Source organism: Phalacrocorax aristotelis, chromosome 12 (genome assembly GCF_949628215.1).
Source record: "Phalacrocorax aristotelis chromosome 12, bGulAri2.1, whole genome shotgun sequence".
Classification (NCBI taxonomy): Eukaryota; Metazoa; Chordata; class Aves; order Suliformes; family Phalacrocoracidae; genus Phalacrocorax; species Phalacrocorax aristotelis.
In genome coordinates this window covers 14,604,729-14,619,170 of record NC_134287.1, presented here as the reverse complement: position 1 = coordinate 14,619,170, position 14,442 = coordinate 14,604,729, and the positions used below count along the sequence as shown (strand labels likewise).

Genomic DNA, 14,442 nt, shown 5'->3' with positions numbered 1-14,442 from the left:
CACAGTTTTTATAATTCAGAAAAACTGTCAGGAAAATTTAAAATATGCTTCACTTACCCATTACTGACAACAGCAGTGTGACCAAATCTGTTGACATCCCGATGCAGATTAGGTTTTGGTAAAATCTTCCATTCATCACAAGCTGAAAGACAAAACAAAAGCATATGGAAACATGTGAAATAATTCCATGAGTTTTCAGCAAAATATATGAAAAATTTATTTTATCAGACAGTTTTGTATTTTCAGTATCAACTAGTTTTATTGTCTATTTACCCTCCTTTCCCAGAGGGATCAGTGCAGGTAACCTCTGCTCTCTCCATTGTAAAAACAGACCATCTACACCTCATGACCTTCAAACGTTCTTAATCTGATTTCATCACCTACTGGTCTCACGAACTCTGAAACAAAGTTTGATGTATTTATAACCATCCCTTGTATTAGTTTCTAGGGTTTTTTTAAATTGTTCTGCAAAATTAGCAGGATTTGACAGACTTTTTTTCCTGTTGTCACTAGGGGAAAGCGAAGCTGCTTTTTCATCTCCTAATAACCTGCTTTACTCTGCTGCTTAAACATGTTATTTTGGATGGCATAGGGTCCTTCTAGAGTCTTTACAGTGACATGCATTTATCAGTGTATATCACAGATCAGCAATACACACACTTACAGTCTTTAAACACACTCCATTAATGCCATTTTGTAATTTTTGGTCTTTCTTTTCATTTCTTTTTAGGTAGGCTTTGGATTTTTAGGTAGATCCCCCATTTAAATGCATCACTGATGGATTTTCTGGAGAAAGGATTGATATGCATAAAGATTTTTCTACACTTCTAGAAACTGCAGGATTTGAGCACACTGCAATCACTAGTTCTGAGAAGCTGTATTTCATTGCTCAAGAATAAATCAACAAGTACTGCTTTTAGATGCATTTGTTGAGTAAGTGCTCCAAGAACCTTTCAGCAACACTTATCTATCAAGGCATTTATTGGGGCCAGAGGACACTCACAGAAGCATCCCTTCATTATACAGTTTTTTGCTTTCACAGCCCATTTCACCACCCACAACAACCACTGGCATCATTGTCATCAAGTGATCAGTAATATTGCTCTAATATTACACACCCTTAAATTAGCCAAAGGATTTAATTTCATATTTATTTCACTGAACATCTGCCAACAGTAAACTCACTGCTTTTCATAAGTGCTTTAAGATAAGCTACGAGTCCTCCAGCTGTGCAGCCAATCCCATTGTCATCTTACTTTTGGTATCTTGATTTAAGTATGCTGCTAATTACTTCCCTTTCACCAAGTATTTGGGATGGACATTGTATCAGTATCTTCACTTCAAATGAACTATTCAAACATATTTCTTTTGGTACTGCTGTAGGAACATTTACAAATATGGTTTTGGTGTTGTCTCATTTTTCTGTCCAGACTTGGATCTTAGTTCTTTAGAACAACTAGTCCTTTCGTCATTATTTCCTACTTGTACCTAACTGACTTGAAATATTCAAATCCCACAGCAACAGAAATAGGGAGCAACTAGAGATTGAAACTTCAAGGCAACCCCTTTAAAATGGAGCCAAGAAAGTACTTTTCACAGAATCTCAGGTTGGAAGGGACCTCAGGGATCATCTAGACCAACCTTTTCTACAAAGCAGGCAAAGCATTTCTGGAATTTGTCATTATAACAGGTTTTGGAGACGGGTAGGGTAAACTTTCAGGAAGACTCACATCAGACAGAGGGTTACAGTTTTCTCATTTAAAAAAAAAATCTGCTATACAAAGATAAGGATTAAATCCAAAGTTGAAAAGGAGTCACAGGGAGAGAGACCTCTCCAATTTAGTCCAAACAGAAGTGCATGTTTATTTTTCTCTATACTTATATATGTATATACATACACACACACATATATATATTTAGGTCTTTGATAATTATATTGTGCATTCAGATATTCTCAGTGAAAACTTACTTGCATTTTGCCTTAAGTGGGTTGAAGCCAGTATAACAAGATAACACTTTTCCTCTTAAACCAGTTGCAAATATATCAATTTGGACACCAAGACTTAAGAAAAATGACCTATTTGCTCAGCATACTCTGTCTAACATACAGAATTAAACAGAGTACATGCCTGTAGAAGCTGCACAGAGTTAGTAACTCAAAGAAGCATAAGTGTCCTATAGAGACCAACAGCCAGAAATGGTTGCTGGCATAAAGCAAAACTGTGGGGAGCACATAGGAAACACAACTGCTTCCAGGGTCTTAATGCAATTATTACACAGGTTGATTTTTACCTAATATTGCTGAATTCATTTTCTGCAAGATTCCAATGACAGCCACATCTAAATAAGGTATACGTACTTAGTTTTAGAATTTGGAATAATTTATGGAAGTTATAGATATGATTAAAAAAATAAAGTAATATCATCAGACCACATATTTTGAGGCAGTCTGCTAAAGATTAAAAAATTAATAAGAAACCCAAACAGCCCTCCTCCCGCCCTCCTACCCAGTTTAAAACAACAAAAATGGGTATTAGGAAATTCAAGAGGGACAAATTGTCCTCCAGGCTGGCGTCACACAGAGCCTAAGTCACTCTAACTGCTGGTGATGGTGGTCCTGTTCTCGTTCTCGCTGTCAGAACAGTTCACCTCTGCTAGTGCTGCTGCTCTGGCACTTCTAATGTGGAAAATTATTCACAGCAGCACTTTGTCCACTTAGCCTCCTGTTAGCATACCGTGCTGAAACAGCTCGGTGCAAGGTCATGCAAGGGTGGACTCGGCACGCGATGGGGGGCAGGACAGCATGGCTACAGGCAAAACTATGGTTATACGCCACTAGATTGACTTAGGCTTCCACAGAACCACAGCCTGAGCCCATGAAGAGAGGCAGGGTGAGACTCTGGCTGTGATACATAAATTAATTACAGCTTTTTATAAATTGGAAACAGAAACTAAAAGCACATTATTACCAGAGTAACACAGATGGTCCAAACAGCAATAATTTCAACATCAGATGGTGGTCTCAGAATGAATTTAGTAGTTTGAAAAAAAAAAAAGCAAGCATAGTAAGTTTAATTCACTGCCTTATAGGACCAATGCATCCCCAAAATCTTGCCTTTTTCTCAACTAGTACCTTCAGTCACTACCATTATTAACATTATATTATAAAATTATGGTGGTGTTAATATATTTCATCTCTCACAATTGGTTTTTTTTTTATTTTATTTTCTCTGCCTAAATAGAATAAAGTACATACATGCCATGGAGATGTTGTTCCTGAAACAGTTTCAACAGAAGAGACCACAGTACTAGGGCAGCAATTCATTATTTATGATCACAAGTTTCAGATTAAGGTAGGAGTAGTATTAAGTTGTGTATTCCCCAAATCCCAGCATAACGCTGGCATTTGATGCCTCCATGGTGTTTGAATTATGTAAGAAATTCAGACTAAGAGCAATATTATTTATTGGAAATAAGTGATCAACAATCATTAACTCAATTTCTATTTCAAGAACATATTTCCATTTTAAAAGCTATACAAAAAGCAGATATTGTAACACTACAACCGACAACCAAATCTTGCTGTTATACTTTAAAATCAAGTTCTTGCTGCGCTAAGTCATTGCACATTAATGAAAACAGTAAGTTTGAGCTCCTATGCCTTTGATGGTAAAGGAAACAATTTTAAAACCCCTCAATAAATATGTATTTCTACAAACATATATACAAAAGTATAGTGTTTCCTGTACTTAGAAATTTATTTAAGAAAACGTGGGATTTAATGCCGAAAGAAAACCATAAAATTGTAATAAAGGACGGGTTTGAGATAAGAAACCCTCGAGGGCTGGAGATATAATAATTCCTTTCTTGCTGATGGTATTTGTCAAACTGGCAGGTTTTTTCAATACAGTACAAGAAAAAAGGGGGAGGGAAGCACATTACAAAGAGTCGCCCCTCTTATCTCCTCCAAGCCTTCTCAGTGACTACTGGACACTGGATGGAGCACTGTGTAAAAATAATACTTTTGCTCAGTTTTAAATTCCTGATCTGAGTTTCCCTGTACAGAGTAGTTAATACAAAATACAGGTAGTTAGCCAACAGATCTTTGGTGGTCTTTTGGTAAAGAATCAAATAGAATTCATCCCTGCCCATCATCTCCAAACCTTTAGAACATTTCAAAGTACCCACATTTCCAGACGTACCCTACAGTTCCAAGAAGAAAGTGACAAGCAGCAAACGCAATGTGAGTTTCATTGTCTGTCGCTGTTACAGCCTTCTGCGTGTTGTAGTTGTTTTATTAAGTCTAATAAGGATGGTAAGCTCTATAGAGCAAAGAATAAAATACTTTCCTCTGTAAAAAGTCACACACTCTTAAAGTATTATACAGATAATAAGTGGAAGATAAGGTATTGGTTGTAATTACCATTGTCTTTGTATGTATCCAGGTATAATATATTGCACATGTCCTGTTTTCAGCTGGGATAGAGTTAATTTTCTTCACTGCAGCTGGGTACAGTGCTGTGCATTGGATTTAATATGAGAATAATGTTGATAACACACCGATGTTTTAGTTGCTGCTGGGTAGTGCTTACACTAGTCAAGGACTTTTCCAGCTTCCCATGCTCTGCCGGGTGCACAAGAAGCCGGGAGGGGAGGGGGCACAGCCAGGAGAGCTGATCCAAACTGGCCAAAGGGATATTCCATATCATACAACATCATGCCCAGTATATTAACTGGGGGGAGTTGGCCGGGGGGGAGCAGCGATTGCTGCGTGGGATGGGATGGGCATCAGTCAGCAGGTGGTGGGCGGTTGCATCCTATGATTTGTATAATATTATTACTACTGCTACTATTTTACTTTTTTATTTCAATTAATAAACTGTTGTTATCTCAACCCACAAGTTTTCTCACTTTTACTCTTCTCTCCCCCACCCCCACCAGGGGGGAGCAAGCAAGCGAACGGCTGGGTGGGGACTAGTTGCTGGCTAGGGTTAAATCACAACAATGTGGAAGTCTGCACTGCTTTTAATAGAAACAGTTACTACGCAGATGAAGGAGTCACACTATTCACTCCAAACTGATTAGCAGACTTTTTAGTCACTGAAAAGTACAAGAAGGAATAGAGGGGCTGTTCTTCCTATTAGTAAGGCTTCAACTTCAAGAGTAAGTTCTACTGCATTATATCATTATAAGATTAAAGATTCATACTCCTCCCTAGTGTAGATTAAGTGGTTACCATATGGTACAGAAGTGGCTCTGAGAGTGAATTCACCAGCCATACAAATTACTTACACGATGAAACACGTCACAGAAATGCACCGGATTTGAAGTGATCCAGCTGACGCTGGCAGAAAAAAAAACCCAAAGGAACTTTGCACAGGGTAGTGCTCTCCAGGGTCCACACTCCAACAGGACAGGCCTTGACACCCTGTATTTTGTCCAGTCACCTATACCCTTCTCATCTACATGCCACCGGCAATAATGCATTACTGGTATCAAAGAAGATGACCAAGACATTTTATAGAGAAGTTCTCAATGTTGCAACAGTAAGGACAATTTCACAAAGCTTGAACTGACATCCAGGGAATCCAAGCTGTCTACAAGGGACAAAGACACAGAGAAGGAATCTCTGAGAATTCTCTGCAACTCAATTAAGGTTCCACCGCTCAGATTACTGAAATTAAAAAGTTACATCAATAAAAAAGATATTATAAAAGCATATACAGTAGGGTAAAAGGAATATGCTATACCCATAAAATACATTCATACACTACTAGAATATATCCCATTAATGTATCCATGATTTTATAGAAGAAAAAAGACCACGTTTCTAATCAACATAGTCACATCAGTAAAATACTCGAATGTAGATTTTCTTTAAAATATTTAAGATCAGATTTACCAAAATGTGACTGAAGGAAAAGCAGGGGAAATACAGCATCCTAGCTCTATCCTGTACGTCTTTTTATGAGTGCCTTTTCACTTTTCAGACAAAGCTGAACATACCATTAAAAAACTTTTTAGGAGTAGAGGGTAGTATAAAGTGTGCGCTTACCATTCACCTCTGACTTTGAACAATGTATTACTTAAACATTAGGGCAAGACTGGAGCAGACACAAGTTATAACAGCTCTATTAAATTAATGCCTGAATTAAGTTAATAAAGCAATTTCAAAAATTATACAAGTTGAGCATCCAACTACCTCCAGTTCAAATTTTATTTATGAAAACGTAAGAGAACTGCATATCTACAAGCTTCATCTGAGTTATTAAATATATTATGGACATCTGCATTACTTTCAACAACTAAAAAGACTATGAGAATGACCCCGAAAATCTTGACAACTCACTCCCAAATCTACAAAATTTTGTGAAGAATATAAGAAAGCATCAAGGAACTGAAATATGCCCTTTATAGAAAACACTATAGAATCTCAGATGAGAAACTGTAAGCACTGAGCAGAAGAGAAGCTTATTTACACCTCATCTTCATTTTCTTCCTTCATCCTGCAATGCCCAATACTGCACTCAAGACTGAAGAGAAGCACAATGCCCACACAGAACTTGCAGGTGGAACTGAGTGATATTCTCACTTTCCTTTAAAGAATGGAAAGAGTTCATACTTCCAAAATATAATGAAAGGACGAAGATTTATTTTATATAGTTTAACAGTAGTTAGAATAATGATCCAACATGTAGGACAAACAGGCTCATTTCCTACCCAATGGGATTTAAGCCTACAGCTTTTATCTCTGAGAAAGTGCCCTAACTCTTCAAGCTAGGTAACCCTTCACTATTCCAAGTTAATGCTGTTCCACTGAACAGGGGAAGAAAAAAATTAAATATTGTTGGAAATGCGAAGCCGAAGTTGTTAGGACAGTCTCTGCAGAAGGGGTGACCAGTGTTCTGTACTTCACTTCCAGGATCACATTTGTATTTTTGCACTGGCAGGCAGCTTTAGTGACTACCTCTTACTACATTTGGAGCTCTGCTTTAAGAATAGATATACAAAACTACAAACTTTATATTACCAAATCATTTCTCAGTTTTAAATTATTTAAATAGATTTGAAATGCCAGTGTATATGTGGTTGTGCTCAACCTCACTCTCTGTAACACCCATAGTGAATCCTTACGTCCTATGTAGAATCCAATGTCAGATTATACTTTTATGTTCTCCTTACATATTTTTAATAACTACTCAGTTAGTTTTACTCTGGTAAAAGAAGACAGGGTGATTCACAAAGTACGGACACACATACTTCTATCTAGTTCTCTTTTTTTTTTGTAATTCTAGACAACTGAACACTATAAACAAAGAACTAAAGCACCATGGAGGTTAGGTGCAAACAAAAAATTTATTTTCCAATTCATTCCACATTGCATAAATATTTTTCTTTACTTAAATAATAAAAATCTCCCTACTCTCAGGCAAACATGTTTGAAACAGCATGAATTGAATTTAAACTATAGACCTAACATCTACAGCAGAGTCTATATACATAACAGGGACTCCCCAAGCAATACAAAAAAAACCAACAACCTTGAGCTTTAGTATTAAATGGAGTAATTAGTGCATTGTATTATTATGATTTTGCTCTTCTAGTAGTACAGTGATATGGAGGTAATTGCTACTGCAGGCTGGACCAGAGCTACATTTATGACTGAAGTGCTCAGGAACACAGAAAACTCTAATTCATCATAGCCGCTGTTTTACACCTTCTTTGTGTTAGCACATCCATAATGCATTTGTAACTCCATAAGGCAGAGAAATTTTAAAAATAGATGGGTTTCCATTTGGGAAAAAAAAAATATATTTAAAAAAAAAATCTTTACAGACATTTAACCTTACTCATTTTGTTGATAACAACAACTGGAGTTGAAACAACTTATTTTACAAGCAAACAATTTATGAATAAACAATTCATTTTATGACAAAATGCAAGCACTATATTTTATTATAAGCAAAATGAAAGTTAATCTCATGAGATAATCTTGAAATTTTTTTCAAGACAGGAAGTTTAAGCTTTGTTATTTCTTCTAGGGTATTACAACATTTCACATGCAATATTGTCTTTCATGAGCAATTCAAATTGCATATGGTTTAATCCATAATAATAAATTTAAATCCAGACAGTAACAAGACTTAAGAAACATTGCAGAGTATATTATTTTCTTAAATGTATGGGTTATTGCACTTCTCCTATAGATAGAGGCAATACTGAAATATAACTATCACTAGGAGACAACATGCGAGCAGCTGCGTGTTCCAATGATTCAGTTTTTGGCTTTTACTGAGGTTCCCTTTTAGTCATTCTGCATACATTTCCAGGGCATCCAGTTACCTTAGCAATCGGCGTATGTGAACAAAAGGACAGAGGATGAATACCTCATACACTGAAGCTACAGGGACTGTCTTAGGCACACAAAAGTATATTTACTAACATTACTATTTGGTCAGGAACCAAAAATCAATGTCCTTACTCTTACGAAAAGCTTGGGTTTTTTTAATATGAGTCTCACTAGTTAGAATCTCCATTTTAAATTCTAATTATGTATGTCCAATTAATTTACTTTTATCTGCAAATTTTTCAGCTGAATACTCATGAAATATAATCTAAGTTACTTTCCTAAACTCAGATTGGAATAGAAATGCAAGAGTTTTAAGCACAGAGGCCTCTTGTATCACTGTTTTACAATAAAAAAAAAAAAAAGTCTTATTAATCCCAAACTAACAATTCAAAAATCTACCCTAAAGTTTTCATGACCAGCTTTGAAATTTTTAATTTGCGTTTGGCTGAAAACAAGTTCTTCAACATGCACATGTGTGCATTTGTGTATATGTGTATAAAAATGTTTTTAATACATATTATATATACAAATACATAGTGTGGTGCTTGGGTTTTGTTTTGGGTTGGGTTTTTTTAGCAGTCCTTCATCAGGTTCCCCAAGTCAAAAACAGAGCTGTCCTTCAGAAAACTAAAACCCATGTGGACATGGCCTCCCAACTACTTATCTGCACATTTGGAGAGACAGAAGCTTTCCAGTAATGCTAATGACATATGAATTATAAATCAGATTTATACATTAAATTTATCAGCACTGTAACATTAATTATAGGGCAGCATAAGGAAGAAAGACACATGACGTGTTTTTTAAACTTTCATACCAGCTACAAAGATTGAGGAAAAAAGTGATTAAACGAAGCTGTAACACTGCCTAAGCCTAAACCTCTAACCCAGCTCTCCCAGCCTATCCTCATATGGCAGCTTCCCAGTCCTTTGATCATCCTGGTGGCCCTTCTCTGGACCCCTTCCAGCCTGTCCACATCTTTTTGTGTAGTCCTCAGATCTTCCTAACTTGTACCAAATAATCCTCAGTCATGGTCAAAGAATGAGATGACTTCATGAAGTGGTTTCATTTGCTTTGTAAATGTTTAAAAAATTAAAAACTACACTGCCTGAAATTGTATTTATTTCACTACTTTTATCCTTTCACAGAATTAAGCCCAGTCATTCAGATGTGTACTCATAAGACTAAATTCTGTGAAACAATTATACTTTGTTTGGAGCAAGATTTGGACTAGAACTTTGTACGGTACACAGATCACCATAGCTTTTCTCTGAAGTGTATTCTATTCCTTATACAATGTATATAATAAAATTAATCAAGTATTCAGAAAAACACCCCAGCACACTAGCCTGAACCACTCTACCACAGTGTAGGCAGAAAATTGGTGAACTTGAGGCCAACAATAACTGGCTCGTGTGATTTTATTCCTGAAGAAAAAGCAGACTGAACTAATGTCAAGCTTTGTACCAAGAAGAAAACATAAGCAAAAACGTTGATACTGACACATGTCACACTTCCTCTCTAGTTCTGTTACACATTTATTTAAACAAATCTCTGAGGTCTAAGCACTTTGTAGACTTTAAAGTCAGCAGTGATTATCTACTTTTATTCTACCATGTCTCGGTCTCCCAAAGGTATGCACTTCTTATATATTACCAGGTAGGAATTGGGAGAACTCAGGATATAGCTCCTAACATATTACACAGCTCAATTACACAGCAAAGACTTAAGAACAAGAGAATGTTTTACCTCAAGAGATAAATTCCTATTCACTAATTTCAGCCATACTTCACTCAGACACACACATCTCAGTTTGTATTAACTATCATTAAGTATCTTTCAAAATGCTATAATGGAAGAATTGCATAAACATCCTACTTTGAACACTGGAGGTTCCATCTATAACAGGCAGGATTTCACCAGTTCAGACCCTTCAGCTTCTTTTTATGAACTGAGCAGGTAACTACAGCACTCCAGCGAAAAGCAGATAAAGAAAAGCCGTAGCCAACATCAGCTAGAAACACAGAGGTCAACCAGAGCATCCAAGGCTGAGCCCAGTGGCAACCCTGTCGCCATTGCCAAGGTGGTTCTTTCAGCATAACAGAAGCAATAACAGCACAGTCAGAAAAATACCTCATCCCATGAGAACAGCCATTTGTGGGTCCTTAAGGAGCTGCTAGAACAACCTGGTGGTAAGTCTTGTGGTAAAATATCAGAGGACAAAAGGATACCAAAGGTGAAGTTTCTAAAGCTCATTTTATGGAGCAGTCTTCTAATCATATCTTTATTACTATTTAAGTAAATACAGCAAACAATAGTAAATTATTAACATTCAGATATCCTAAAAGTTTTTCTAGCATCTCCAGATCTCAGTCTTCAGCTTCAACAAATATTTTAAGATGCAGTGAGCATTTAAAATTACTGAATTAGGCTCTTCTCTCATGACACGTTTAACTCTCTAAAACTTACACATGTAGACTAAGTTCGTTGCTTAGAGAGCAATGACTGATCCCAGAAAAGACGACAACAACAAAAAAAAACAATTCTGTCGTAGGCTTGGTAAAATTAATTGTTCTCTAAAAATACTTATCTCCCTCCATTGACTAAAGGAAGAGTCTGGATTACCAGACTGTATTAAAGCCAACCTCTTAGCCAGCTAAACTTAACTGAGATGAATCCCCAAAAATAGTTATTTCACATTAATATGAAAAACTAACCGTTTTCATGGATAATAAAAAGCTGAAGCAACCCATCCATAAGACTATGTCACATATAATAACAGATATCATCGAAAGTACTCTATAGCCCTACTTGAACATTAATAGTATAGGCTCTATCTCTAGGATTCAGCTGGTTTCCAGACAGCACCCATTTTTTCCAAGACAGAGCATAACACTCCATCACTTGCAAGGTATCTAGGAAATGTGATACTGATAGTATTATATATTTTGTCTTCCAAGCATTGCTCAAAAACTCATGATACAAGGTAAATAAAATTCTGAAATATACCCATTCTTTAAGTTATCCAATTCATAGTAAAACAAGGATTTACTATTTTTGGAAAAAAGTATGTCTGTATCTAATACGTACTGTGAGGCTGCGTTTTTAATTTGGTCAAATGAATAACACAGAAGATTAAGTATGTATCAAGTCAATCTTCATAGATTTAATTTAAAAAAAAAAAGATTAATTACTACATCTGCTCTTTTATACTTCATCAGTTTGATAACACTTGGAGGATGTGATTTGCAAGGAAATACTAATACCATATTAAATATTGTAATCAACTAGAAAAACAGAAATATTGTTTCACACACACAAAAAAAACCCATACCAAAACAAACAAAAAAACCCAACCCGACCACTACACCACCAAAACATTTTCATGAAGTAGGGTAGAAAAGTCAGATCCTGGGACTCGTAATATCGTTTCTCAAGTGCAGATTCTACAAATAAAAGTAGACCAGTATCACCCTCTAGAATGAGGGAGGGAGCTCTGTTTCATTGAAAATCAAAACCAGATATAAACTGAAGTGAGAATAAAATCAATAGCTCACACCATCACATACCTACAAGAAGCTACGGAATATGTAATACAGGAAATACTATTCTGAAGAAGCATTATTCACACGCCTGGTGAAATCAGCAGGAAATAGCACATGTATGTTCCACATACTTAATTTACCATTTATTTTCTTGTGACAGCCAGAATGGTTGACATTGATACACAAATCTATAAAGAGCTATCAAGTAGTCCTATAAAAAGGATCTTGTCTCACCCTCTTCTACAACTGTATTCAGGTAATAAATATTTGCCAAAACTAGATCCAGGCATTATCCACAAACTATTCTCAACAGAATCACGCACAAATCCATTTCCCAGACTGCTCTGACACATTTCCCATTTTTAATTTCCCAGGATAAGTGGCTGTGGTTTTTGGTCCAAATATGACCTGTGTGTTTATATATGCAGCCTATGCATGAAATATGGATGTGAACATCAAGGAAGGAAAAACTATTTATGGTAAGAACAACAGTGGCAATAAACAAAACAGGAAACAGTTTGTGGAGGCTGTAAATCTAAGGGAATTTATTGAGTCCATAATCCTATAGGGAGGCTTTCTCATAACTGCACAGCTCTAATAGTTAGAACCATTCTACAGACTAAAAGCCTACACCTGTCTGGTTTTGTCTCAAGACTTTTCTTTTACCTTAAACAGTTTTCCTCCAAAGTGTATTCTTATCATATAAACAACGATCTTTTCTGCTCTCAGGCACTCCCTTGCAAAATTAAATATACCACATGCTTTTATTATCTCTTAAAGGCTCCTTATGTTTCAGTCGGCCTTAATACCACTTGCCATGCAGAACCCTGTTTGAGTTTGTCTGTCTTAAATGTGTGCTGCCAAAATTCTACAAAAATATCCAGGGCCTTGAGAATGGCTTCCATGCTTCTTTCTTCTTTTCCTTAGCACTGCATAGGCAACTTCCAAAGCCACATGCCACTTCTGACTCAGACACACAAGCCACTTATTTCCAGCAACGTGCCTTCAGTTTGTAGGAGAAATTTCTTATCATTTCTGAAGTGTATGACTGTCATTTCCAATCATTCTCCCTGAATGACAGTCCAACTTCCTCCCAGCTGGTTGTCAGCAAAGTTTTGTGGGGTTCTTTTGTTTACTATTCACTTCTACTTTTGAACTCAAGTAACTGGGAATGAATTTTGACATTTGTACTGCATACTAGCAGGCTTTGGTGCTTCAGAAGTAAACTTTTTTTAGCACCATCCTTCTGAGACTATCTTCTGTCCCATGAAACTAAGCACAAATAGCTCAGCCATTTTCATTGCACTGCTGTCCATAGAAACACAGTTTATCCTTAATATAACTAGGCAAAATTATTCCGTAGTCTATAATTGCCTTGATTCATTGAACATAGTTATCCCATTCGTCTATGGGGGGGGTATCCCCCGGAATTTTCCTCCCACATGGCTTCTCCACTCCTTGATTTTCAGTTCAGGCCCATTGCGGTGCCTTGATATAAGCACTGAGCAATGCATTTTCCAAACTGCCACCAGTTCCAAGCCCTTTTAGGAACTTTCAAATTTTACTTGTGGGGAAATGTTTTATTTTGGGGCTTTTTTATTGTGGGTTTTTTTGTTTGTTTTTAAATACCAGCATCATATTTTATTAGTACTATGTAGATATTCAGCATGAAAAAAAGAAGAAATATGTCAGCACTTGGAGGTAACAACCACAGGGGTCTCTGTCTGACACACCTTCATAACACCAAAGTTCGAGTCTTTTAGCAATATATCTGCTATTCATATTATAAAAAAGCATTAGGCACGTTTTTAAAAATTTATTTTATCTACTATGCTCTGTCCCACAAACCAAAAACTTAAGACTATTATCAAACAAAAGCCTGTTTTTAATTTTATAATATAATTTATAAATAACTTGAAGGTATTTGGGATCAAGACTTTAAAGGCTCACATTAGATGGACTTGAGAAAGCCATGCGATATTTAAACTCAAATGAGAAAACTACAAAACAATACATACCTATATCATATGCAAGAAAGTCAGCAGAAAAGCACTTAGCGCCATTACTCAGGGAAGTATCATTGTGAGTGTTACCACCAAAAATAAGCATAGCTCCATTGATTAAAACAGCTGAATGAAGATACCTTGCAAAACCACTCTCTTTCAAAATAGTCCTGCAAAACATAAGAATAAATTAATACACATGTGACAAACTACGTATACACATCATGAATACTTATAGATGAAAACCATATAAAATACAAGGAAAACACTAAAGCTATTATTCAGTAAATATGAAATATATTCTGATTGTTTTTAAGATTACGAATTTTCTCATGTTACAACGCATATATTTAGCATTCATATAAAATCTCTTTTTCTTTAATTAAAAATCCAGTTTGACAAATAACATATCAGAAGTAAATTATATAATGTTTACATTCTTCAGAAGTGAACAATGATATGATACATTTTACTCAAAACTGAATGAAAACCCATTCATATTATTAATTCCTATTCTTATATATTCTTAGGCATGTTGGTTTTT

General features: G+C 36.0%; 1 protein-coding gene across 3 annotated transcripts in view; it reads right to left on the bottom strand.

Moving 5' to 3' along the window:
- ATRNL1 (attractin like 1) overlaps nucleotides 1-14,442 on the bottom strand; it is a 522,986-nt gene that overhangs the window by 421,122 nt on the left and 87,422 nt on the right. For all 3 annotated transcript variants that reach the window (XM_075107503.1, XM_075107501.1, XM_075107502.1), the window contains exons 10-11: nucleotides 13,914-14,068; nucleotides 58-142 (exon numbers count right to left, since the gene is read on the bottom strand). In XM_075107503.1, coding sequence (XP_074963604.1) covers nucleotides 58-142; nucleotides 13,914-14,068 — 240 coding nt within the window. The remainder of the gene's footprint in view (nucleotides 1-57; nucleotides 143-13,913; nucleotides 14,069-14,442) is intronic.